This window comes from Rhinolophus sinicus, linkage group LG12 (genome assembly GCF_036562045.2).
Source record: "Rhinolophus sinicus isolate RSC01 linkage group LG12, ASM3656204v1, whole genome shotgun sequence".
Taxonomy (NCBI): Eukaryota; Metazoa; Chordata; class Mammalia; order Chiroptera; family Rhinolophidae; genus Rhinolophus; species Rhinolophus sinicus.
Window position 1 is genome coordinate 7952005 of NC_133761.1, and position 23154 is coordinate 7975158.

A 23154-nucleotide genomic window follows, 5' to 3' on the forward strand; every position below is an offset into this window, starting at 1 on the left:
GGCCAGGAATGGGTCTCGGGCAGCTAAGGAGAAAGGTGCCCCTGAAAGGGACTCCTCATCCGGCTCATCCTATTTCACTGTTTCCACTCATCAATAGACTGTTTTCTTTGTTGGACTATAAGCTCCCCCGAGGCCAGCATCATATCTATAATGCTCCCTAGAGATAAAATTAGGACTAATGAATGAAAATTGTTAGGCATCAGATTTCTGCTCCGCGTAAAAGAAGAGGTTCATCACCGTTATAGAAGGTTGACAACTGCAATAACGAGCTTCCCATAAGTGGAGATATTCTAGCTAAAATGGGTGATACTAATGTGTTGAGGGTACCATGGAAGAGATTTCTGCTTTTGGTGGGAAATTGGGTTAGAGGTGTGTGGTTACTCAGGGCTCACAGGGCTGGGCACGTGTGTGAACTTTTCCTCTGGTTCAAACTGAGGACAATGGGTCCACATGGACTAGAGTTATTTAAGAATGTCAGTGTGTCAGGCAAATGGACCAAAGTTCTTGGATTGTGAAGACTGTTCTATCAGCGTCAGTGTTTGTAATACAAATATCAGCTCCCTCAGTTTAATTAAAATTGATGATTAAAATAGATATAGTATAGAACCCCCAAATCATCCCAACATATGATCCCCTAAAATATTAGGGTAAAAGTCTGAAGCCTAGGACTCTTGCCCTTAGTGTCTGCCTTGAAAAAGCCACCTCATCTGTGACTCTCTTAACACATTGGCCAATACCATTTGGTGTCTGTGTAACTCAAGAGGTAGACAAAATGCTAAATAAGGTAAGGGCTGCCCTTCTGTATTTGGGGCAAGGAGTGATTTCTTGGCCACATATGGTAAAGCCCAGATAGTTCCTTGCATCCAATTTGATTGGAACAAGGGTTCATAAGCAGGTTTTTTTAGACAGGCTTCCTGGATCGACAAAATGCCCTGAAAATGTATGCAAATTTGTGTGCATATGTGCATTTTCCTGGAGAGAAAAGCCCATACTTTTATGAGATTTTTTTTAGTCGGGCCCTTGACCCCAAAATGTTCAGAACCATTTCCCTCCATAGTTGTGATTTGGTCAGCAGTCAAACTGAAAATATTCCCCCAGAAGAGGTAACACTGTCATCATTTACACTTTAGTGTTAATGAAAAAATCTGACGGTTTCATAACAGGATTAGGACGAGCTACCTGGAGCGAACGAAATGGGATGTTCGGGTTTTCTATGTAAAGAGGGAGCAATTGTGTAAGAAGAGTGAAAGGGGAATTAGGGGAAAATGAAGAGGCTATGCCCTCTGCCACCTCCAAGTTCTCTGTCCATCAGACATTCTTGCACAGAGTAGACCCCAGAACAAAGTCTCATTTATCTGAAAGAGATATGTGTGGCACAGTACAAGTCTCAAGTGGCGTGTGATTTCTGTTCTCAGACTGATCATTTAACACCTCCCAAGGGCGTCTCCGCGATAACATCGCAGGCGATAACGGTGCATCTCTCGGCTCTGGGGAGCCTGCCGAGCACATCTGCCTTGTCTGGGAGAGTGAGCGAAGCTCACTCCCCGTGTCCGCCACTCCAGCCATTCCAGACTTGGGAGTGGGGTTTGGGGATGGGAATGTGCAACCTCGCTGGGTTCAGCACAAAGAGCCCTGGTCTGCGAGTCCCGAGCGCCAGTTCCTACCATGTCCGAGCTCGGTGACCTCACGCACGTCACCGCCACCTCTGAACCTCAGTTTCCCATCTGTAACATTAGAAGGCTGCAAGCTACACAGACCCACCCAGATATCATCTCCGCCCGAAGGTGCTGCCCCTTTAAGGAGGGCGGGGGCGCGAAGGAGGTTGCCGCGCCCCCTTCCTCTTCTCAAGCCCGCCCGACCACCTGTCTCCGGCCTCGCCCCGCCCCCTTCGGGAGGGGCGGGGGAGGAGGGGGCGGAGAAGGATCTACCTTGCGGGGCGGGCTCTTGGCGCATGCGCAAGGCCGGACAGGTCCGCGGCGCCCTCACTTCCTGGCATTCCCCCCTCCCCCTCCTCGCCGTTACCCTGTACATCCGGGTCACTTGCCCTCCCGGATCGGAGCCGCCTTCGCCGCCGCTGCCAGGCTCATCGCGGCTCCGCCACAGGGGCAGGTGCGGAGGGGCTCCCGGTCCGGCCGCCGCCGCTGCCCCGCTCCGGACCCGGGGCTCCCCCTAGCGCCGCTGAGGAGCCGCCGCCGCAGCTGAGGAGGGCGGAGGAGCGGGGCTGAGAGAGCCCGGAGGCGCGAGCGGAGGGTGAGCGATTTATCTTGAGCGTTTTCTCTTCTTCCCTCACAGCCCTCGCTCGCCGGCGCTTCGACCCCATTTTGGCGGAGAGGCGGCGGCGGCGGGGCCCGCGGCGGTGCGGGGCTTCCTCGTGCCCTGGCGCGGTGGGCCCGCCCCGGCGCCCACCCCGGGCGTTGCGGCTGCACCTCCGCGGCGCCCCGGCCCCTTCCTCCGCCGCCCGGCCTCCCCCCCGCGCTCATTCATTCGGATCTTCCTCTTTGCCGCCCCTTCCTTCCGCGCGCGTGCTCGCCGGACCCTCCCGCCCCCAAACCTGCCGCCGCCCGTGACCTTTGGCTCCCCGGGGCCCCCCTCCCCGCGCGCGCCGGCGGGCGCCCCCCGCCCCCAGCTCGCATCCCGCCGCCCGGTGCTCCTCGCGGCCGCCGCTGCTCCCTCGCTCCTGTGCTGCTTCCCAGATCCACACCCCCTTCTCCCTGCGAGCTCTGCGCGCCGCGGCACCCAGCCCGCCTGGTCGCTCGCGTGGAGGTGGGTGTCCTCGTGGGCCTCCCCGGCCTCCCACCTGTGCGGCCGCACCGTCCGACGCGGGCTGCACTGCCGGACGTTGCCCTCTCCATCCCCGGCTGAAACGGAAAGTGCAGACTCTCAGCCCCAGGGTGTGGTCTTAGTGTGTTTCCAAAACACACAGTTTCTCCTATAATTACCTAAATCGATGACTGTCAAGCTGGAGTGGAAGTGGCAATTGCTCTGTGTGTGTGTGTGTGTGAGAGAGATCTGCCACACCAAACATGTCCTCTCTTCTTCTGGAGGGGTGTCTAGGGTGGATTGATTTTCCCTGAACGTGAAATTGGGCCGAAGATGGTTACTGTTTCTGCTCCCTCACATCCCTCCTCCCCCCGTTCCCTGCCTGACTGGCAACGTTACCTGTTAACGCTGTTTGTGGCCGAGACTGTTTCTCGCCTCATCTGTCCACAGTAGTCAGTGTCCCCCGGTGCGCGGAATGCTGATGAAATGCCTGAATTCTTGCAGTACCACCAAGTGCCATTCTGGATAAAACAGATTTGGGGCATTTGTTTACACCCCCACCCCTCCTTGCTCATGTTTATTGAGTTTGCCATCTTTTTACTCCTTCCTCTTCGTGTGGAAAGTGTATCAGTTAATTGTGCCTCCCTGTAGTCTTGTCGCTCGTCAGACTGACATTCCAGAGGAGTGTTGTGTGTAGCTCAAGGAATTTCAGTCACTTGGGTGTTTGGGGACTTACTGCAAATCGCTTTTGACTAATGTACCTCAAGAAAAATCCGCTGATCCTTTTTAATTCTTTAATTGTATTTAATAATAGAAACAGAAACTTAGTGTTTAGCGCAGCTCGATGATTGGGGCTTATTTGATAGCCTGTTTGTAAAGGGTTGCAGTTAACGAAAATTGCCTGGTCCGCATTCATGAAATGAGATGACAGCACTTTTTTTTAACGTGACATTCTTGGTCCATAATAATGAACTCCAAGGAAGGTTCCTAGTCCTGAAGTACATCGACCTGCGTGGGAATGTGATACGATTGCCAGCAATATTAATAGCATTTTCTAACAGCCCTTCTGGGGAGCTAGGTGTTAAAAAGATACTTGGCTGTTTGTCTTTGTTGGGTTTTGGATGACCACTCTAGCAGTACGATTTCTTAACTCATAGTCAAGATGTCATTGTTTTAGTAGAGCAGTTTTGCTACATAATACATTTTTTTAATTCCTTAAAACTTTAATAGTTATGAAGCTGCCTCACAGGAAACTCTTGCTTTGTAAAATGTAGGATATATAATATGAACTCTAAATTATTTGATAATTGAATAGAGGCTAGATCTTTTGCTCCTAAAAAGGTGGTTGATCAAAGGGAGACATGATTAATAAATTGATTCTAGTTGTCCCAGCAAAAATATAATTTCAGATGCTGAGTAAAGCTAAGTGAATGCAGTTTATTTCTGGTACATTACTGGTGACATTGAACATAATCAAACTTAAAATTCATTTCTCCAAACTTTCTCCCCAAACTGAATTAAAAATTGTATGTTCGGTAGTATCGCTCTTGAGATTTGGCTCAGATTTGAAATGGCCATTTACCTTTACTTAGTAAGTAATTGACTGAAGAGTCTAGAGGGGGATGCTTCTTTGATTTTACTCCTAGTTTCCTTGGGGAAAACACTGGACTGCCACTTATGCCAGGTTACTTAACTCATTAAGTATTGATGCACTCAAACTTCTAGAACCTGTAATTTGCTCTCTCACTGTTTAAGGAAAACAATTATAATATTTGGAAATATGCTGTTAGTGGCATGCCCACTATTTTTGGTTTCTCCTTTTCAGTTACTACACCAGAGTTTAGCACAGTGCCTGTCTGTTACATAGTGGATACTTAATAAATGTTTTGAATAATTGAATGAATGGCAAGGTCAGCGTTTTTGACTAGGACATCATTTTGTAATTATGTGGCAAAAGTTTTGGAGGAAGTTGTCCATTGCCCTCAGCTGCAGTTTTCGCAAGTTTCTTGTAGATTTTGAGGATTGTTTATTTGATTATTTAAACTGCTTTGAGATCTTTGGGGAAAAAGTATAATAGACATGTCTTTTTGTGTTATGCTCACTGAATGGATTTGTTCTTAGAATGGATATTTGATATATGTAGCTTGTCAGCATTCATGAACGATAGTTAGGATAATTCCTTGTGCATTGAAAGTTTCTAAAAATCATCATAAAAATTCTTGGTTGTGTGAGCTCATCCTATATTATGACCAGTTCATTAAATTAGGTTAATTTTTCAAGGAATATTTTATATAGCAGAAATGGAAGGCATAATCCAATAATGTGACAACGGTTACTTAATATTTTAGTGGTGATGCTGATGATCGTGTTAATAGTCACTAACATGGTTTTTACTACTTGCCTGGCAGTTTGTTCTAAGACATTTAATCTTTATAACAACCTTTTTTTTAGGTAGGTATTAATATTCCCATCTCACAGACTAGGAAACTGAGGTTAAACTAAAATGACACAGCTACTAATTAATAGAACTGCATTTTGGCTCTTAATTATGCTGTAATAGTGAGCACCAACTACCGTGTTTCCACAAAAATGACCTAACCGGAAAATAAGCCCTAGCATGATTTTTCAGGATGACATCCCCTGAACATAAGCCCTAATGCGTCTTTTGGAGCAAAACTTAATACAAGACCCGGTCTTATTTTCGGGGAAACACGGTATATGCCAAGTTCTTTATAGACATTGAGTTAGTTTTATGACAGCTCTGCAAGGTGTGGGTTAATTCCTATCTAGCATTAGGAAAAAAGGCTCAGAGAGCTTTGGTAACTTGCCCAAGTGCACTCCCAAGTAGGATGAGGAAGGCTGGCATTTAAACCCAGGCTTCTATGACTTGTAGTCTTTACTAAAATTCTGTTTCAAAGTACTAATTTGAGATCCTATATTTGATATTATATATTTAGAAGGCATACTTAAAACAGCAAATCTCAAAATTTTTCAGCTGGAACGCAGGATGGATAATGCCCTCTTGTTATACAGGATTATAATTTCCTGCTCACTGGCTGTAGCTTCTCCCCTCTCCCACTCAGGCAAGTATATTGGAATGCAAGTGAGCGACATTTGTAAAACTATTTAAACAAGGAATTCATTCTTAGAATTTTGATTCTTTAAATGTACACATTTCTTGTGGCGCATTGTGCATCCTGAAAGTGGTACCCTGGGTGAGAATGGCTGTTTTCAAAGACATTGGGTGATTTTGTTTAAATAGAAGACCTAATGCAAAGATATTTTTGTAGCCGCTTAATTTATTTTGAAAATATAACGCACAGTGGTACTGTGGTATGCAACACTGTGAAGCTTTCAGTCTTGTACAGTTATTTTCTGTCAGGAAAGTAAGCTCTACTTGATGTATTCTGCTTGGTGCATTATATTTGGTATGCATTAAATCTAGACTAATGCAGACACTTCCACTGTGTCTAGACTACTTCTTGCAGTCAGAAATTGACATGTTCTCAGATAATTACACTGAATACTAATTTAGGTCAAAACAATTTTAGAAAACACTTGCTGTGAAAAAATTGTGACATATTCCCAGATACTATTATTGGGGGATTATCTGTGCCATTTCTCTGTTCTTAGGGAAGTAATAGAGAATTGAAGGTGCTGATTTAGATGAAATCTGAGCTTTACTAGGTCTTGAAGTGGACTTTGTAGTTGGTTGACTTGTACTCTAAATGAGAGATTCTAGTCCTTTTAAACTTTGAGTATGTGTGTACAAAAAAATTGCATTTAAGTCCTGATTTGCTTATCTGGTAGTGGGAAGATTCTCAGTTTATCTAGAAGGTGGGAATAATAATGCCTCTGCTATGTGCCTCACAATTCTCTTGTGAAATTTTTATAGTAATTTCAATCCAGGGTAATTGGGGAGGCAGAATATCATTTTATTAAAATGGCATTTCTAAGTTGAATGATCATTAAAATGTTTTTGCTTTGGTCATCTATTTCTTTGACACCTGGCACAATACTTGATATATGATTGCCATTAATCATCCAAATAGTTATTGAGCACACAAGCAGGGTCATATAACGATGAATACAATGTTAGTGGTCCCTCCTTACAGTAGAAGAGATGATAGAGAAATAGACAATGTGAAGTCCGTGCTTCGTGTTCCGCAGGGACCTAATCTTATGAGTCAGGATAAAAGCCCGTGTAACGCCATCCAGACTAAGACCTGAAGAGGGGACCAGCAGCGGGCAGGCAAAAGGGAGAACGCGCTGGTGTAGGAAGAGGGGAGGCAGAGCCTGGAGACAAGAGGGCCTGTGCATTTGGGAGATGGATGCTGGTTGTGTCGGGCAGCATGTAGCATGTGAGGGAGGTGCGGGGAAGCGGTAACCCTACGTCAGCTACCAGGCTGGCTGCTTGCGTCACGTTAACAAGTTCCGGGCAGTTTGGACTGAACGCTGTGGGGAAACTATTCTAGGATTTTTAAGTGGGGAGAGTGAAATACTCAAGTCTGTCTTTACTGTTTTTCTCCCGCCTTCCGCCTTCCCCTCGTACCCCACTCCGGTTCCAGCCGCTGTTTCTCAGTCTAGTTGTGTAGGACACAGCTCCCTGGCCCAGGCTGGTATTAGGAGCCTTGTGCTGCCCCGGCTGAGGCAGTCGGTCACAGCAGCTCTCGCCCGGCTGCCGGCCACTCCTGGCATCTCACGCCAACCTCCAGCTGCTCACCACAGCCCAGCTCCAGGGAGAGCCATTGTTCACCATCTTAGCTGTAGAGGGCGCAGCTCACTGGTCCATGTGGGAATCGAACTGGCAACCTCGGCGTTAGGAGCATGGTGCTCCAACCACCTGAGCCACCGAGCCTGCCCAGGTTTGTCTTTTCAAAAGATTGCTCTGGGCTGGCTGGATGGCTCAGTTGGTTAGAGCGTGAGCTCTGAACAACAGGGTTGCCGGTTCAATTCCCACGTGGGCAACTGAGCTTCACCCTCCACAACTAGATTGAAGGACAGCTACTTGGAGTTGATGGGCCCTGGGGAAGCACACTGTTCCCCAATGTTCCCCAATAAAAAATTAAAAAAATTAAAAAAAAAGATTGTTCTGACAGCTTTTGGAGAAGGGAGTAAAGGTGAAGTAAGATGGAATACAGGTAAGCCAGTTAAGAGGCAGTTGCTGTAGTCCAGGAATTGACGGTGATCAGGACTCAAGTATTGACAACGGAGGGATGATTACATCTACAAGAGGTGATTTACTGGATGTGGGCTCCCTTGAGCCACTAGCTTTGCTTCCAGTGGTAGAGTAGGGGGTAAGTTTCCCCAAAGGGCTTGCTACCGCTCTTTCCTGTGCAGTTGAGGTGTTGCTTGGGGCTAAGGCAAAGTCAGATACATTCTCAAATATGCATTTTTAACTGGCGTTCCACATTATTGGTCCTTGAGTATGAGTTGACCCACCTCAGAGTGGGAATATCATGCTGGAGACTCCTGAGGCCTCCATGAGTCAGCCATTCCGTTTCCACAGGAGCCCAGTAGCAAGCTAACAGCTGCTTTATAAAAGGGGTGTGCCTGATACCGCGGCAGGGAGACAGAGTCCAGAACTCACAGGGGCACCTCCCTTTGTCCGAAGTGCCAGTCAGTGAAATCACAAATCAGCAGAGACTTGTAACCCAACATGGTCAAAAGCGCTGTGGGCCCCAAAGGTACTAGCACTTTCCTACGTGCAGCCCTTCCTTTTGGTGAGACTCCCCTGTGGCACTTACAAGATGAGGAAGTACAACCGTATAACACGACAATTCCTACTGTATGGTAGGACGGAGAGACAACAACAAGAGGACATTGAATTGGCCCAAAGGGCCCTGCCCACAAGTCACATTCATTTCCCTTTCCTCCTGTAAATGCTGCCCAAACCTTAGCTGAATCTGGGTGTCCCCTCCCTCCACGGGACCAGATAGGATGGTGTCTGTATCCAGGAGCGCCGTACACCTTTGAGTCTCTCTCAAGTTCCCTGGGCAGCTGCAGAGGGGTCTGCACGGCCTCCTGTCCCCCTGTCCCCCTTGGGGTCAGGGAGACCTCAGCCCCATCCCTTGCCGTTTTCCTTATCTCTGTAAAGCAGAAGAGCTTGGAGATGCAAGCAGGGAGGGATGGAGAGGGGGACACAGGAAGAGAGCAACTCTGTACCAGTAAACCAGTCACTTTGGTCACTCCCTCGCAGTGCAGCCAAAAGAACTTCTAATACTTTCAGTCTGTGTAAAGCTCTGTATTAGCAGCAAGGCCATCATTACTTACACAGTCTGTTGTAGCTTTGGGGATCCCTTGGCTGAGCAGCCACAGCCACGTTGCCTTTTACCTGGAGACACAGGACTTGTTGTCTGGTGACACGTCCTTCCTCTGCCAGCCCAAAAGGGGATGGACAGCCAGTTCACCCTGTGGGTGGCTGACGTCAGTCCCACTTCTCACTGCTCAGTTTTTAAACATTAATTCAACTCCTGTCCATTAACAGGCAGGACAGTGGGGGATCTTTATTCCCACCTTCTCCCCACCCACCACTAGGAGAACTCTCTGATCCCAGGATGTCTTCTCATTTTCCAGAACTCTGCCGTTGGGGGCCTTTATCTTCTCTTCTAGAAAGCCAGGGCTCTGTCAGCATCCCATCCTTGGTACCCAAACTGTCCAGAACCATGACAGTCTGAGGTCTTACTCTCCTTGCAAGCTAGTAAGTTACCCAGCCTCATCTTCCTGGATGTTGGGAGAAGGCACGAGACTCCTGCGGAAGAGACGAAGGACAGTTTATACTCAGTATGGCAGTAGCCAGACTAGCAGCATTTGTGCTGGTTTCTGGGTCCTTAGGTGACACGTGCGCACATAGGGCTGTTATTGGAGAGAAGCCCTGAGTTTAGGGAACCCAGATCTTTTGTAGTGAACAGTAGTGAGCCTGCCCTTTGCTCTAGAAGACACGTTATATTATTTTACTGGACAGTAAATGTGCCTGCCCTTTGCTCCAGAGGGAAATACTGTCTTATATTTCAAGGCTGTTTGCTGCATAGGTAGATATCCTTGAAAACAGTCCAGAGCAAAGGGCAGTCGGTACCTCTGCTTGCAACAGTCAGAAAACATAGACCTATGGAGAATTGCTTCTCAGCATATGTAATTACACCTCAGGAAAGCTGACTGAAAAACAGTGCCTGGCCGTAGTAAGAACACAATACGTATTGCTACTGGTGTTCATTTCCTTGATCTATTTTTTGGGGGGCAAACCTATATGCAATGACTTTGGTGGGATTTTGAGATCTAATTTTCTCCTTCAAGGCAGGTTGGTAACTAACATTTACTCAAGAAGAAATGACTAACATGTTCAGACATCGTTTGATTTGAACTGAAGCATCTGTGGTCTTTTAAAAATTTCAGGGTCATTAAATTAAAATTAAATATGAGAAAACCACCTTGGGTTGCAGTGTATGAGATTACTTTGCTTTTGTTTATATCCATCTGCATACAGTTCTCTACTTAAAATTCTGGCAGATTCTAGCAATGTTAATTATGAACAACGTTTTAAAGTGAAGTTTCTTTTCCTTTCGATCTTGGGACAATGTAGATTTAGGGGAATAAGAGAGGTTAGGGGGTAGTAAGGTGGAGGGAGGTTTAAAAAAAACTTGCAATTTTTCATGTTTTTATTAAGGGAGGGAAGGTAATACTCCACTTTATCAATTAGCATCACCTAATTCCTCCCTTCCAGTGATTTCCTGTAAATAAGCATTTGAAAACTATTATTTTGAAGATTATTTTACTTATTGAAGATTATTTGTTTTGAACTTGTTTTGACTTAAATATTTAATGTGTTCTAGTGTTACATGAATACATTTACCAAGTTGTTTTTAAAAGTGCAGAGAAGTCAGCTTTATATGTTCTATTTGAGTTACAGTGAACATGAATGTATAGACTTGGAAATGCGAAATCATCTTTTAGCTACAGTGGCACTAGTTCTGAGTTGCTTGCTAATGGGTAAAAGTGGGTTGATGCCTGAGAATCAAGGGCTGAACCAGTTTAGAAATAGTCTTTGATAATTGGGACTTCCTGCATTAAAAACGTGAATATGTTACACTAAAGCTTTTCCTTTGTATTTATAGAACAGTATGTTGAAGCAATAGTCCAGCCTGGGGTTGGCAACTTTTTGCAATGGGTGTGCCAGAGTTCCATTGTAGTATGTGTCACGGGGACAACTGGTCAGTGTTCTGTCTTTGACGTGTGTCGCTGACCCCTTCTTAGTAGTCTGTTAGCTTATTAAATATGTGTCTTTTAAGGACTTCGTTTTAGCTGATTTTCAGTGTTCTTTTTTTTATAGTTTTTAAAAATAGTTTATATTGTTTTATTAAAACCGAATTTAATTTTTTAAACCATTCTCAGTTTGCCTAGGTTGAGTAAGTAGATAGCTTATGCATTTAAGTAATTTAAAAAATATTTCAGCACTTCAGAATTTTTCCTAGTTGAAGTATACAAGAAGACTTTTTGTGAAGTTCTTTCACTGCGTCTGGCCTCTCAGAGCCCTTCAGGATATCCTCTTATTTGGGCCTCACAAGTAAGAGGTGAATGAACGTTTTTTTTATAATGTGTAAGTAGTTTGCAGTATTATGGGAAACTGTCCTCAAGTCATAAAGTAGGGCTAAACAGATGCTCTAAGACAAGGTATCCCAGGCAATGTTTTTCCCCTTGTAGCAAGTTACATTACACATCATCTTATTAACTAATTGAATGTACCTAATTTTTATATGTACCTTTCCCATATCCTCTGTAAAATGGAAACTGTAAGTAACCTTTTCATGAGTTAGCTGACTGTACTGGAAAAAAGCCTGCCAGGAACTAACTATTCGTTACTTAAATAGTCAGTAGATTGAGATATTTAATGTGTTCTGGTATTTCATAAATACATTTGCCAAGTTGTTTTTAAAATTACAGAGAAGTCAACTTCATTTATTCCGTTCATTTGGGTTCAAGTTCAGCTCCTTGCTGGATTTCTATCCAAAGAGAGTTCTGGAGCAGGCTCTGGAGAGTTCTGTCTTTTTTTAAATTCTGGTATAAGAATTTACTGACCACGGACCAGTTTTGAAACATGTTCATTAACCCAGTAAGTTCCTTGTCCCCTGTCATACTTTCCTCGTTCCCACCCCAGGCCCAGGCACTTACCTGCCTTCTATCTCTATAGATTTTCCTTTTCTCGGTGTTTCTTACATGCGAAATCATGTGAGATACAGTATTTTTGTGTCTGACTTCCTTTACTTAATGTTCTTGAGGTTCCTTGTTGTTGTTGAGTGTATCAGTAATTTGTTCCTTTTTATCGCTGAGCAGTATTGATATCAGTTGTATGGATACACCACATTTTGTTCATCCATTTACCATTGATGGACTTCTGGATTGTTTCTGCTTTTTGGCAGTTATGAATAATGGTACTGTGAACATTTGCATGAAAGTGTTTGTGTGGCCTTATGTTTTCATGTCTTTTGGGTAGATACCTAGGAATGGAATTATTGGGTCATGTGGTCAGTTTGTTTAATTTTTAAAGAAACTGCTTAACTGTTGTCCAGGCTAGACCATTTTACATGCCTCCAGCAGTGTATGAGGGTTTCAGTTTCTCTAAATCCATCACTCGTCTTGTCCTTTTGGATTATAACCATTTTAGTGGGTGTGAAGTGCTGTATCATTGTGGTTTAAATTTGCATTTCCCTGATGACTAATGATGTTGAACATCTTTTCAGGCCCCTCCCTCTCTTCTTTCCTTTCTTCCTTCCTTCCTTCCTTCAAAATGTCTGTCACATCTTGTGCCCATTTTTAATCGGGTTGTCTTTTCTCGAGTTGTTAGAGTTCTTTATACATTCTGGGTCCAAGTCCTTGATCAGATACATGGTTTGCACATGTTTTCTCCCAGTCGTGGGTTGTCTTTTTCTCTTAATATGGTATCTTTGAGGTGCAAGGATTCTGTGTTTTGGTGGAGTCCACGTTATCTTTTTTGTTTGTTTGTTTGGTAAGGATCGTGATTTTGGTGCTGTGTTCAAGAAATGTTTGCCTAACTCAAGCTCATGAAATTTACTCCTATATTTTCTTCTATAAATTTTATAGTTTTAGCTCATACATTTAGGTCTATGATCCATTTTAAATAAGTTTTAGATATAGTGTGAGGTAAATTTTTAAGTTCATCTTTTCGTGTATGGATATCCGGTTGTCTCAGCACCATTTGTTGAAAAGACCTTCCTCTGCCCCATTGAGTTGCCTTGGTAGCTTTGTTGGTAATCAGCTGACCATAGATATACGGGTTTATTTCTGGGCTCTCATTTCTGTTTCATTCATCTACATGTCTGTTCTCCTTGCCAGTACCACATGTCTTGATTACTGTAGCTTTTCATACCATATTTTAATAACGCAAATAGCATTCTTTTCTTGTAAAAACATGCTCATATTTATAAAAAATTAAAACAATAGAGCAAAGTAAAAGAAGAAATAAAGGTCACCATTTCAGAGGTCACTATTTTGGTGAGCGAGATCTCCCCAGGCGTCTATGCCCTCCCATGCGTGTTGTACGCAGCACACATGCCCTCCCCAGTGTACATAAAGACACATCAGAGTTTGCCCACACTCATTGTTCTGGTGTACTTTCTGAGTGAATACGCTTATTGTCAGCTTTAAGAGAGGACTGATTATTTTCTTTCTTCAGGCACTTCTGTAATCCTATGAGTTTTAACTGACATAAACTTCTGAGAAGAGCGAAATTCTTTGGGCTAAGGACGATGAATGCTTTTTTATTGGTAGCATGTTAAATGGAATTCTCACTTCATCTGCTGAAAGATGACTGTAAAGCAAATTTTTAAATGTGTGCTCTGTGAATGGGTGGTAAAATTATGTGTGAAACTTTAACAAAATAATCCCTAAATCCATTTTTAAACATTTTGAAGTTTCCATAAATATGCTCTTGAGTATTAGATTAATTTTTTGGCAGTTGTGATAATGAGTGTGGAGCCAGTAAATACATATGTGTGGTGATAGAGTTTTATTTGCAGTCATATCCCCTACTGGAGCTTGGTTTTACCATAACATGGTAAAAGGAGTAATGAATGACCTTTGCTCTTTGTGAATTCAACCTTGTAACCCTGATGATGGGGATTCCTGAGCTAATTGCAGTAACATTCGTGAAACTATGACCAAGCCCTGAAACACTTCTGAGTGGAGGTTAAGTCCCAGAAATTGCTGACATTCACATTTTCCTGGTAGTATGATTTTATATGATGCATGCATGGTTTAAAGTCACATTTAGAGGTGTGGCAGCTATAGGAAACTGTGCAGTTTATACTTAATTTTAAGACGATTAGAATTTAATCTCTGGCAGTGGGGAGCCATTACAGGTTTTGAGTTTGGGGAGTGATACGAGTCAAGTTTCAGACAGCTACCCTCATCTTGGAAATTTGGTGTTTGCAGAAGGCATGCTTAAATTGTGTAGGAAGCTGGATTGCTCAGTGAAATTATATGAAGGAGATTTTTTGTACGAGATTTTAAAAAGTTAAAATGTGAAATAAATTTTCAGATGACAAATGGATTCTTTACAGAAAGCAAAGCAGTACACCGCAGAGATAATGATAGATAACTGTGTGGTGGGATTATGGGTTTTTCTTCCTGCTTTTTGTGGAAAGTTTAGGAAAATGTTAAATGTATTATGCAATAAGATGTTAAAATTGAACTCTTTTATTCTGAGTTTGGCCCTAAGTCAGTAGATGCACATTTCTAAAGTGAGTTGTAAGAGCACCATGGTGGTCTTGCAGAAAAAAGAGCCAGAAAATGGATCTTGTGACTTCTCACACCTACTCCATCTGTTGGTTTAAAAAGATTCAGGAAGTTGGAAATTAGGAGAGTTTTTGCACTGAGTTGTTGGAAATTGGGAGAGTTTTTGAACCAAGATGTTGGTGTACTGGGAGTTTCCCCTAATCCCCTAATCTCTGTGCCCTGCACCCCCTCCCCCCCCCCCCACTTTGGAGTAGTCTCCTCCAAGTACAGCGGCTTTATGGTAACCTTGGAGAGCTTAATATGGAACTCATGCATTTTGGGGGACACAGTAGGTGGGTGCCTGTCTCATGCCTGGATGGAAGAGGGACTGTCTGCTCTGGCTCACAGCAAAGTGAGGTTACTATGCAGGTGGACTGTCTGTCCTCCCGGAATTCTTGGGGGCAGGGTGCATGGTGCCCACAAACCGGATGTGCGCCACTGGTGAGCGAAAGCACTAGGAGCCGTCAGGGAGGTGTGGGGCGGAGGGGCGGGAATTAATGCCCGGATTCCCAGGGGACGTGCATTGTTCTGCATCCAGGGAATCGCAGGGAGACAGCACCAGGGCGAGTGCTGAGAGCGTCCAAAGAATCCCTGAACGCATTCTCTGACAGGGCAGCTTTAAACGCTGAGCCAGGAGAGCGCCCATGCCCTCTAGTGACAGTAATTGCCCCACCCAGGGTTTAAGATGCGATGGAGATGGGTGAAGCGTTGTCGTCTTGTGCCACCTAGGGCGAGCCTGCTGCAGGCAGAGCTGGGACTGCGGGAGAAGCTGTAACCTTGAATGAAAAAGTTTGGCAGTTATATAAACTAGATCTCTCAATTTCTAAACTCGGGTTGTATTTGTAACTTGAAAATGACCAGTCATAGGCTGGCCTAAAGAAAAGTTCAGGGACGTTAGCTGTCGCCAAAGGACAGCGATGGACGAAAGTTGCTTTACCGTTACATCCACAGGTTCTGCTTGTTCAGGGTAATGGTTACAGTGATTTTTCTAATAAAAATATGAATGAAAGTGAATTCTTATAAGAATGTGTCCATCAAGGAAGGCATTTTGTCATGGAAAAAATGTCATCAATGTTGGGACGAGGCAGATCTGTGCTGAGTCAGATCAACCCCTTTTAGCACTGACAAGAGGTAAGGAAACCAAGTTTTGAGGTTTATTTTCCTCATTTTTATAAATACAGGGCTTTATAAGCCCTACTTTTTATAAATAGGGTGATAGCACCTGTTTTGTAGTATTTTATGAAAAAATATTGTGGTCTATGGCAAAATGCATGATACACAGTGGGTATTCACAAATATTAATAACCTCTCCTTAGCAAAGTGTCTCCTATAGTTTTAAATGTGTTCTTACTCTCAGCATGTGTTTTGCTTCTCAATGTAGTCCTCAAAAATACCAAGTGGGTTAGCGGATGAAGTGTGACTACAGGGTGTATCAAGGATGTAAGAAATGGGAGGTTTTAGTACAGCTGAAAATTCCACTTTTGATTTGAAATGTGAAAGATTTTCAGAAAGACTGAAAAGTGGTTCTACTTACGTGTTGGTTTTTAGTGAGGAAGCATACAAACTGCAGATCTAAAGAGAAGGGAGGCCTGGGAGGATAATGTTTTCATGAGTGTTCTTGGAGTAATTCGGAAGGTGTAAAACAAGAAGACACCTTATTGCAGAGAAAACACCTTGTAAGAACTGTTTTTGCCTGACACATTTTAAAATGATGTTGGTATTTTGTCATCTTTTCTTTCTGGATGTTCTCTTATACTTTATTAATGTTCAAATTTTATACTTTTAAACTTAAAATTTTATTTTTCATGAATAGGCACCTCTTAAATGTATCAAAAAGCTGATATATATCATCTTTAATGTCATAGTAGTTTTATTGTTTATAGTATACCTCAGAGTTACATTTGTAGCATAGTTGTTTTGCTTATTTGTAGGAGCGGGTTTAAATTAGGAAGGAAGTTATAGTTGGCTTTCGATTTGAGTCCAGAATATTCTTTATCATTCATTCAAGGGTCTATGGTTGCAAGTTGTAGAAACTGACAGTAATTTGATTGGAAAAGGAATTTTGGGGGATGATGGCAGGTAGCTCACAGAGTTGGTGGAATCCATGTTCAAAATGAGTAATCAAAAGAGGGTGAGCATCAGGAAAATACAGCTTAGATTATGTTGCAGTAACAGTCTGGCAGGGGCACTGTGACACTGGTCTCTTGTTGCTGTCACTGTGAATGATTTCTCAAGTATCCCTGGTCTTTGGACCATTCTCTCAAGATAGGAGGTTGTGGGGGTGAAGGTGCAGTATTTGTGGGCTGACCGTTCCTGACCTCCACGCTTGTGCTCCATTGAGTCTCCAGGCCTTCATTTGGAGGCCTTCGGCCTGGCAAATTGAACGTGGCCCAAACGGAGCTGCTGTTTTTGTGACCCGTACTTGCTGCCCCCATCCAGGCGGGTTGTCAGAAGTTGTTCCACAATTTGGATTTGTCTGTCTCATGTCTCATTATACATAGAACCAGGTTAAACATATCATGCTAGGTAAGTATTGTAAATATTGTTTCCCATCAGGAGACACATGATATCTGTTAATTTTTTGGTGATACTAAGTGGGATCCCTCAATTAGGGTGGTGTCTGCTAGTTCTGTCCATTGTAAAGGGACATTTCTCCCCTCCCCATCCCCCTCCTTCCCGCCCCCTTTCTTACTTGCCAGTCTGGTGAGGAACCACATCCTGGTTCATAGATGGCGGCTTTGTAGGTGTGTCTTCATGTGGCAGAAGGGACCAGGGAGCTCTCAGGGAACCCTTTTATAAGGGCGCTAATCCCCTTCATGAGTGCTCTGCCCTCATAATCTAATCACCCAAAGGCCCACCTGGTATCATCATCTTGGTGATTGGTTTTCAACATTGTAATGGGGGGGCGGGGGCACAGACATTCAGTCTATTTTAATTACATTTTCTCTTAATTAGGAAAAAATCTGTACTATATTACTTTAGGACCTTGTAAATATATGGTTCCCCCAAACTGTTCACCTAGTACTTTAGCACAGGAGAGAGCAGACACTAATAATAATAATAGCTGTTAATGTGTTTCTGAATAATAGCTGTCAGTCGTTATTAAGAAGTTAAGGAACAAAAACTCCAATGTTTTTAATACAGTAAAGATAAGTAAAAGAGTCATTATCATAAAGCTCAAATCTTGAGTAGTAGCTGATTTAATGAACATTAATAATTATTCCCTAATTTGGCATTTAAAGGTAATAATTGATGGCTATTTTGTATAATTGTATGGCCAATTGTATGTTCAACTTTTTAAAATAAGACTAGTAATGTGTGTACAAGAGGGTACATGAGGACGGAGGCTGGACGTATTGGCTAAAAGAAGTATCGATGATCTGTTAGCTTCAGTGATCAATGCTTCCCCTTGGGTGTCATTTAGTATAGACCATCAACAGTTTCCTCCGTATTCATAGTTTCAATATGTACAGGTGTTTTTTTTTCCTTTCTATTTTTACTGGCAACTTTTAAAATGTTTTCCTCTTAATTCAAGGAAACCAGGTCTATTTCCAATTGCCTGAAAATGTGTCATGTTATATGAAATCTGTTGTTCTAGACAGAATGAATTCCTAGAGAGTAAATTAGAACAGAAGCTATACAGTGAAAGCTAGAATGTATAGATACTCTTACATTTGGTAGAAATTAAGTGAAAAGAGGGAAAGTACAAGATGTACAGATTTCTGTAAGGTTTTAGTGAAAGAGCAGAGCAATAAATGGTAAAACAGCAAGAATGTTATGAGTTAAAGTTTTCAGAATTAATTTTGTCTACCTATGTATTATATTGAATATTTATTTTAAAATCATATTGTCTATTTTTTCCCAATCTGAAATAGCTAGGTAAAAATTACCGAGCATATAAAACTATTCGTAACCTAATCAAAGTATTTCAGTGATGCATTCATTCAGTTGGTGTGTATCTGTTAAAAATCATTTGAACTAAGATGTTTAAGTCTGTGAAATAAAGGTTGTGTACTAATTTCTTCTATATAGCTTCAAGAAGTTTTCATTTGATTTGCTTCCTATTCTTGTGTTTATACTGGTTTGAGAATAAAACTCTCAAAAACACTCTTTTGAGAGTGGAGTGCAAAATAGTATGTGTGCATGTTGACAGTGATTTCAGAAAATTCCTTCTCACTACGTAAGGGCAGCATGAGGCGATATACATATGTATGTACACCAAAATCTGGAAATACTAAATGTTTTCACTTCGTCATCTCTGCAAAACCTCTAAATGTTAGGAAAAACAAAGTTCCACTAAAGAATTACCAACTCTTTTGAGAAATTAATTTATATGATGCGATGCTTTCATAGTTGTGTGAATTGATGTTTTTTTTTACTGACCCATAAGATAACATATGGCTACTAGTGGACATTTCATTCTTAGGAAAAGCCTGTAAGACATGTAAGGTAGCTTTAATAAGAGGGGAAGTTTTAATACCGTGTTTCCCCGAAAAGAAGACCTAGCCGGACCGTCAGCTCTCATGCATCTTTTGGAGCAAAAATTAATATCAGACCTGGTCTTATTTTAATATAATATAAGACCGGGTCTTATAATATGATATGATGTGATATAATATACCTGGTATAATATAATATAAAATAATATGATACTGGGTCTTATATTAATTTTTGCTCCAAAAGACACATTAGAGCTGATCGTCTGGCTAGGTCTTATTTTCGGGGAAACACGGTAGACACAGAAAAAAATCCATTTCATCCCAGGATATGTAGCATGTTGGACTATGTGTTTTAAAGATAAAGCTTTAACACACAAATATACACTCTTTGATCATTAAAGAATAATTTTTAAAATAGTATGTGTTCTTTTTTGGAAGTGTTTTCCCCTCCTTTGGTTTGTGAATTTAGGCTTGAATAGTCAAAATCTGAAATTATCTAAACTCCAATAAGTAGAAATTAAGGAAGGGAAAACAGATTTAAGTTCAAACGTGTATAACACATGGGATACTTCTTGAAAAAATCAGCTTGGTTTTGCATTTAGTGGGACTGAAAAATCCTATCCATCTTCTGTGGGATTCTTGATGTTGCCTTGGTCTCAGTTTAACAAAGTCTTTTTTCTTAAGGGCTTTTGTGTTAATCTGTTACTTACCCCTTGTTAACAATCAGATGGATAGCATTTAAAATACCTCTCAGGGCACTTGCTTCAGCAGCACATAGACTAAAATTGGAACCATATAGAGAAGATTAGCATGGCCCTTGGCAAGGATGACCCGCAAATTCATGAAGTGTTCCATAGTTTTGGGTTATCATTTTGTGAGGGCTGTAAATGTCTGTTACATTATTTTGTACTCCTGAAACTAATAAAAGACCCCTTAGAAGGAGAGAATATTCTCCTTTTCCAGGTTAGCCTATATGTTCATAAAAATCCTTAAAAATTTGTTTTGCTTAATTTAAAGCATATGAAAAACGTCTTGGAAGTTGTTAGTGGTGGTGATGGTGGTGTTTTAAACATGACAAGGCAAAGTCAGCCGTCATCACTTCTAGCTTTCTCTGACTCTGTCTTCTAGCTGTAATCCAATTACTCCCTCATCTGTTTTCCCGTAGCAGTTTATCCACAGAAGCCAGTAGAGCATTTTACTTAATTGCTCCGTCTTGTGATTTCTTCACATGTCATCATTGCCGACTTTGAGCTTCTGGAGGGCAGGGCTCGCCTCACCCAGCATTTCATACTCTGCCTGGCCTATGAAATCTGCCCTGTTGGATGTCCTCTCCTAATCTTTGTTGCATTGCCTTTAGGAAGCCTTTCAGAACATTTAAGATTACGTGACAAAGCATTTTTTATAGTCATTTGCAAATCTATCATTTGGTAAATGATACCTGTGCAGTAATAACAGATATCAGATAGACAGTATCTCTCCCAAGTGGTTATCTGTGCTTGTTGTAATTTTGTCAGCCTGGAAAAACCATTATCTGTAACACCCTGGTGATGTCAGAGTATTTTATTTAAAGTCCATCATTTTATTTTTAATAGGAGAAATTAACACATTTTTCTGAATTTTATCAGTTATCTATTTATCTGTATATCGATCTCTCCTTATCGCTCATTTCCCTAAACAAGTCCTTTTATCAGAATAACCAGTCTTTGGGGCCATGACTCCAAACAGGATAACAGTCGTCTTATTTCCTTGGGTCAAGCACTGCTGGTGACACAGTAAAGATGTGAATCATTGTTACCGCACAGAAACTCCATCGCACTGGTGCTGTGTAAGCTGTTCGGGCTCTTAGAACCACAGGGGGGGTAGTAACAGCTCTTTCGCAGAGGGGCTGTGGTTGGCCTATTGTGACAGGTAAGACCTGGAAGGTCTGCACAATGTATGGACTAGGTGCCCCTCATTGAGTCGCTCGATCTTATGAGTTGGTGTTGTCTTCCTGTCTACAGATGAAGAAATTGAAGCTTTGAGGGGCTTAAGAGTCTTGCCCAACGTTAGAAAGCGAATGTGCTCTTTCTGTCAAATTACATGGGGATCCCTGTTTTCCCAGGAAGATGATTAAATATTTGTTTTTGTCATAGAACTCTCTGGAATTATAATAGGAGGCATGGGGCTGCTCTTTGAAACGGACAGGCCACATGTGAGTGAGGTCTGTGATGCTGGTGTGAGGACATGCGGTCCTGGCTTACGTTACGTGGAAGCAACATAAATTATCTTCCAAATCAGCCAGATTTCGCCAATTATTTCTCCAACTTTAATGATATGTTAAGGATTAAGAAATTTTAAGAGTGGGGTGTGTGCGTTTCATTTTATTAGTGGGTCCTAGTTTTCTTTTGCATGTGTTGATCTAGTATATGAAGTAAGGCTTTTTTAAAAAATTGCATAGGTGACTCAAAATAAAGCCATCTGCATTTTGAATTTTGTGGTATGCAGTTCAGACCCAGAAGTTTGAGAACATGTTGCAGTTAAATACATGCTTTTGTAGAACATTATCTCAATTTTTGGCACTTGAGTCTTCTGCTACTGAACACTTGCCTGTGTTATGTATTTCCAGCAATAGGAAAAAATAGCTATGGCAGATTAAGATGTGAATTTAGCTTTGGGACTTTGGATTTTCCAGTGACGGACTGGTCTGTGTTTCTGTTACTATCAGGCGACATTTTCAGAGGTACTCTGTGCATTGCCATAATTGTAAATGGACATTGTATTCTTTGCTTTCAAAAGAGACCATTTTCCTTTTGTTTATATAGGTTAGATCTATTGACATTTATGAATTTTTTACACAGATTAGATCTATTACTATTTACTGTGAAGTGACAGTAAACAGTCACCTGCTTTCTTCCTTGTTGTGTCGTTTACAGCAGGACTGAGCATCGTTTTCATGCCTTGGCCAATTGTCGTACTTCTCTCTCAATTTGGATGTTTGCAACGTTTTGTCCATTACATTCTCAATGTCATGAGCTATATCCAAGAGTTCCTTTCATGTGACTTTTTGCTTGTGTGTTTTGCTTGTGTCTGGGATGTCTTCACCCGTTTCATCGTAACCACTTTCCTCATTTATGTTTCGCTTCACGAAGCTTCCTTGACTGTACGTTTAGTCTCCCGAGGGGCGGCAGTGGCCGCCTTCTCACAGTCAGCCGTTTCTAGGAGGGTAACTCCATCTGTGGTCCATTAGAATTTGACTTCCAGTGTTACCGCTTTTGTTTCTTTATTGCTCTTTTACCTTTGTTGGCAGTTCCCTGTTTGGTGATCCATTGTTGTGAAATATCACGTGGTTTGTCCCTGGGAGACACAGTGGTAACACAGCCACTCACATTGCAGCTGGTGCGTGTCCCGCGTAAGAGGTGTCCGTGACCGATCCCTGGCAGACGTCTTCACAAAGAAGCGGTGTGGTTAGTCACTGATGGTCACGTGAAAGATGAGACAAAACTGTGAAACTGTAAAGCATCCTGTACTGTCAGTGTCTTCATTTCTCATTACATTTTAATGAGACAACTGGACATTTTAGAAAAAGCCGTACCTATGGGTGTGGTTTAGACAATAATAATAGTAACGTTCCCAGAGCTGATGATCGTCTGAATCCTGCCCTTGCCTCAGGTTTTCCAGTTGTGTTGTGGTTTATTTTTTAAGGAATCGTTTTTAATTTTATAGAAGTTAGTGGGGAAGTAGTATTCATTCTACAGAGTTCCATTTACGGAAAGGACTATTGTAACCATTCTTACCTGAACAGAGTGTTTTCCTGAGAAACACTTCTCGCCCCCCTTCACTCTTTCCACTACTCACCTTCCCTGCCTTCGTTTCCCCTCCACCCCCCTCCCCTTTCTCAGGACTGTAGGTAAGGAGCTTAACCCTTTAAAGCCTGTTTCCTCATCAAGGAAAAGAGGCTCATCATTTTATCTCGTTAGATTGTTAGGCCTCAGGGAAGTAAGTCATGCAAAGTGCTTACTTAGCACAGGGTCTCAAACACAGTAAGTCCTGTGAAATGGCAGCCAAATGGACAGAGGAATAATTTAAAACACTGTATCTAGCTTTATCAGATGCGTTTATATATTGAGGGTCTGATCCAGGAAATTCAAACATGACAGTGATCCTCTTACAAATAGTTAAGGCCGTGGTG

General features: G+C 42.3%; 1 protein-coding gene and 1 non-coding gene across 11 annotated transcripts in view; both read left to right on the plus strand.

Moving 5' to 3' along the window:
* CYRIB (CYFIP related Rac1 interactor B) overlaps positions 1-23154 on the plus strand; it is a 130700-nt gene that overhangs the window by 54297 nt on the left and 53249 nt on the right. Inside the window, exon 1 of one of the 10 annotated variants that reach the window (XM_074316761.1) lies at positions 1937-2105. The exons of 6 other annotated variants lie outside the window; for them this stretch is intronic. In XM_074316761.1, the coding sequence (XP_074172862.1) occupies positions 1952-2105 (154 nt within the window). In that variant the 5' untranslated portion in view covers positions 1937-1951. Of the gene's footprint in view, positions 1-1936; positions 2251-23154 lie in introns of those variants that run through there. 3 more of the 10 variants (XM_019723738.2, XM_019723767.2, XM_019723776.2) reach the window with 3 other exon arrangements.
* On the plus strand, positions 19746-19847 carry LOC141568001 (U6 spliceosomal RNA). The gene has a single exon (XR_012491020.1). It is a non-coding gene; the product is annotated as a U6 spliceosomal RNA (small nuclear RNA).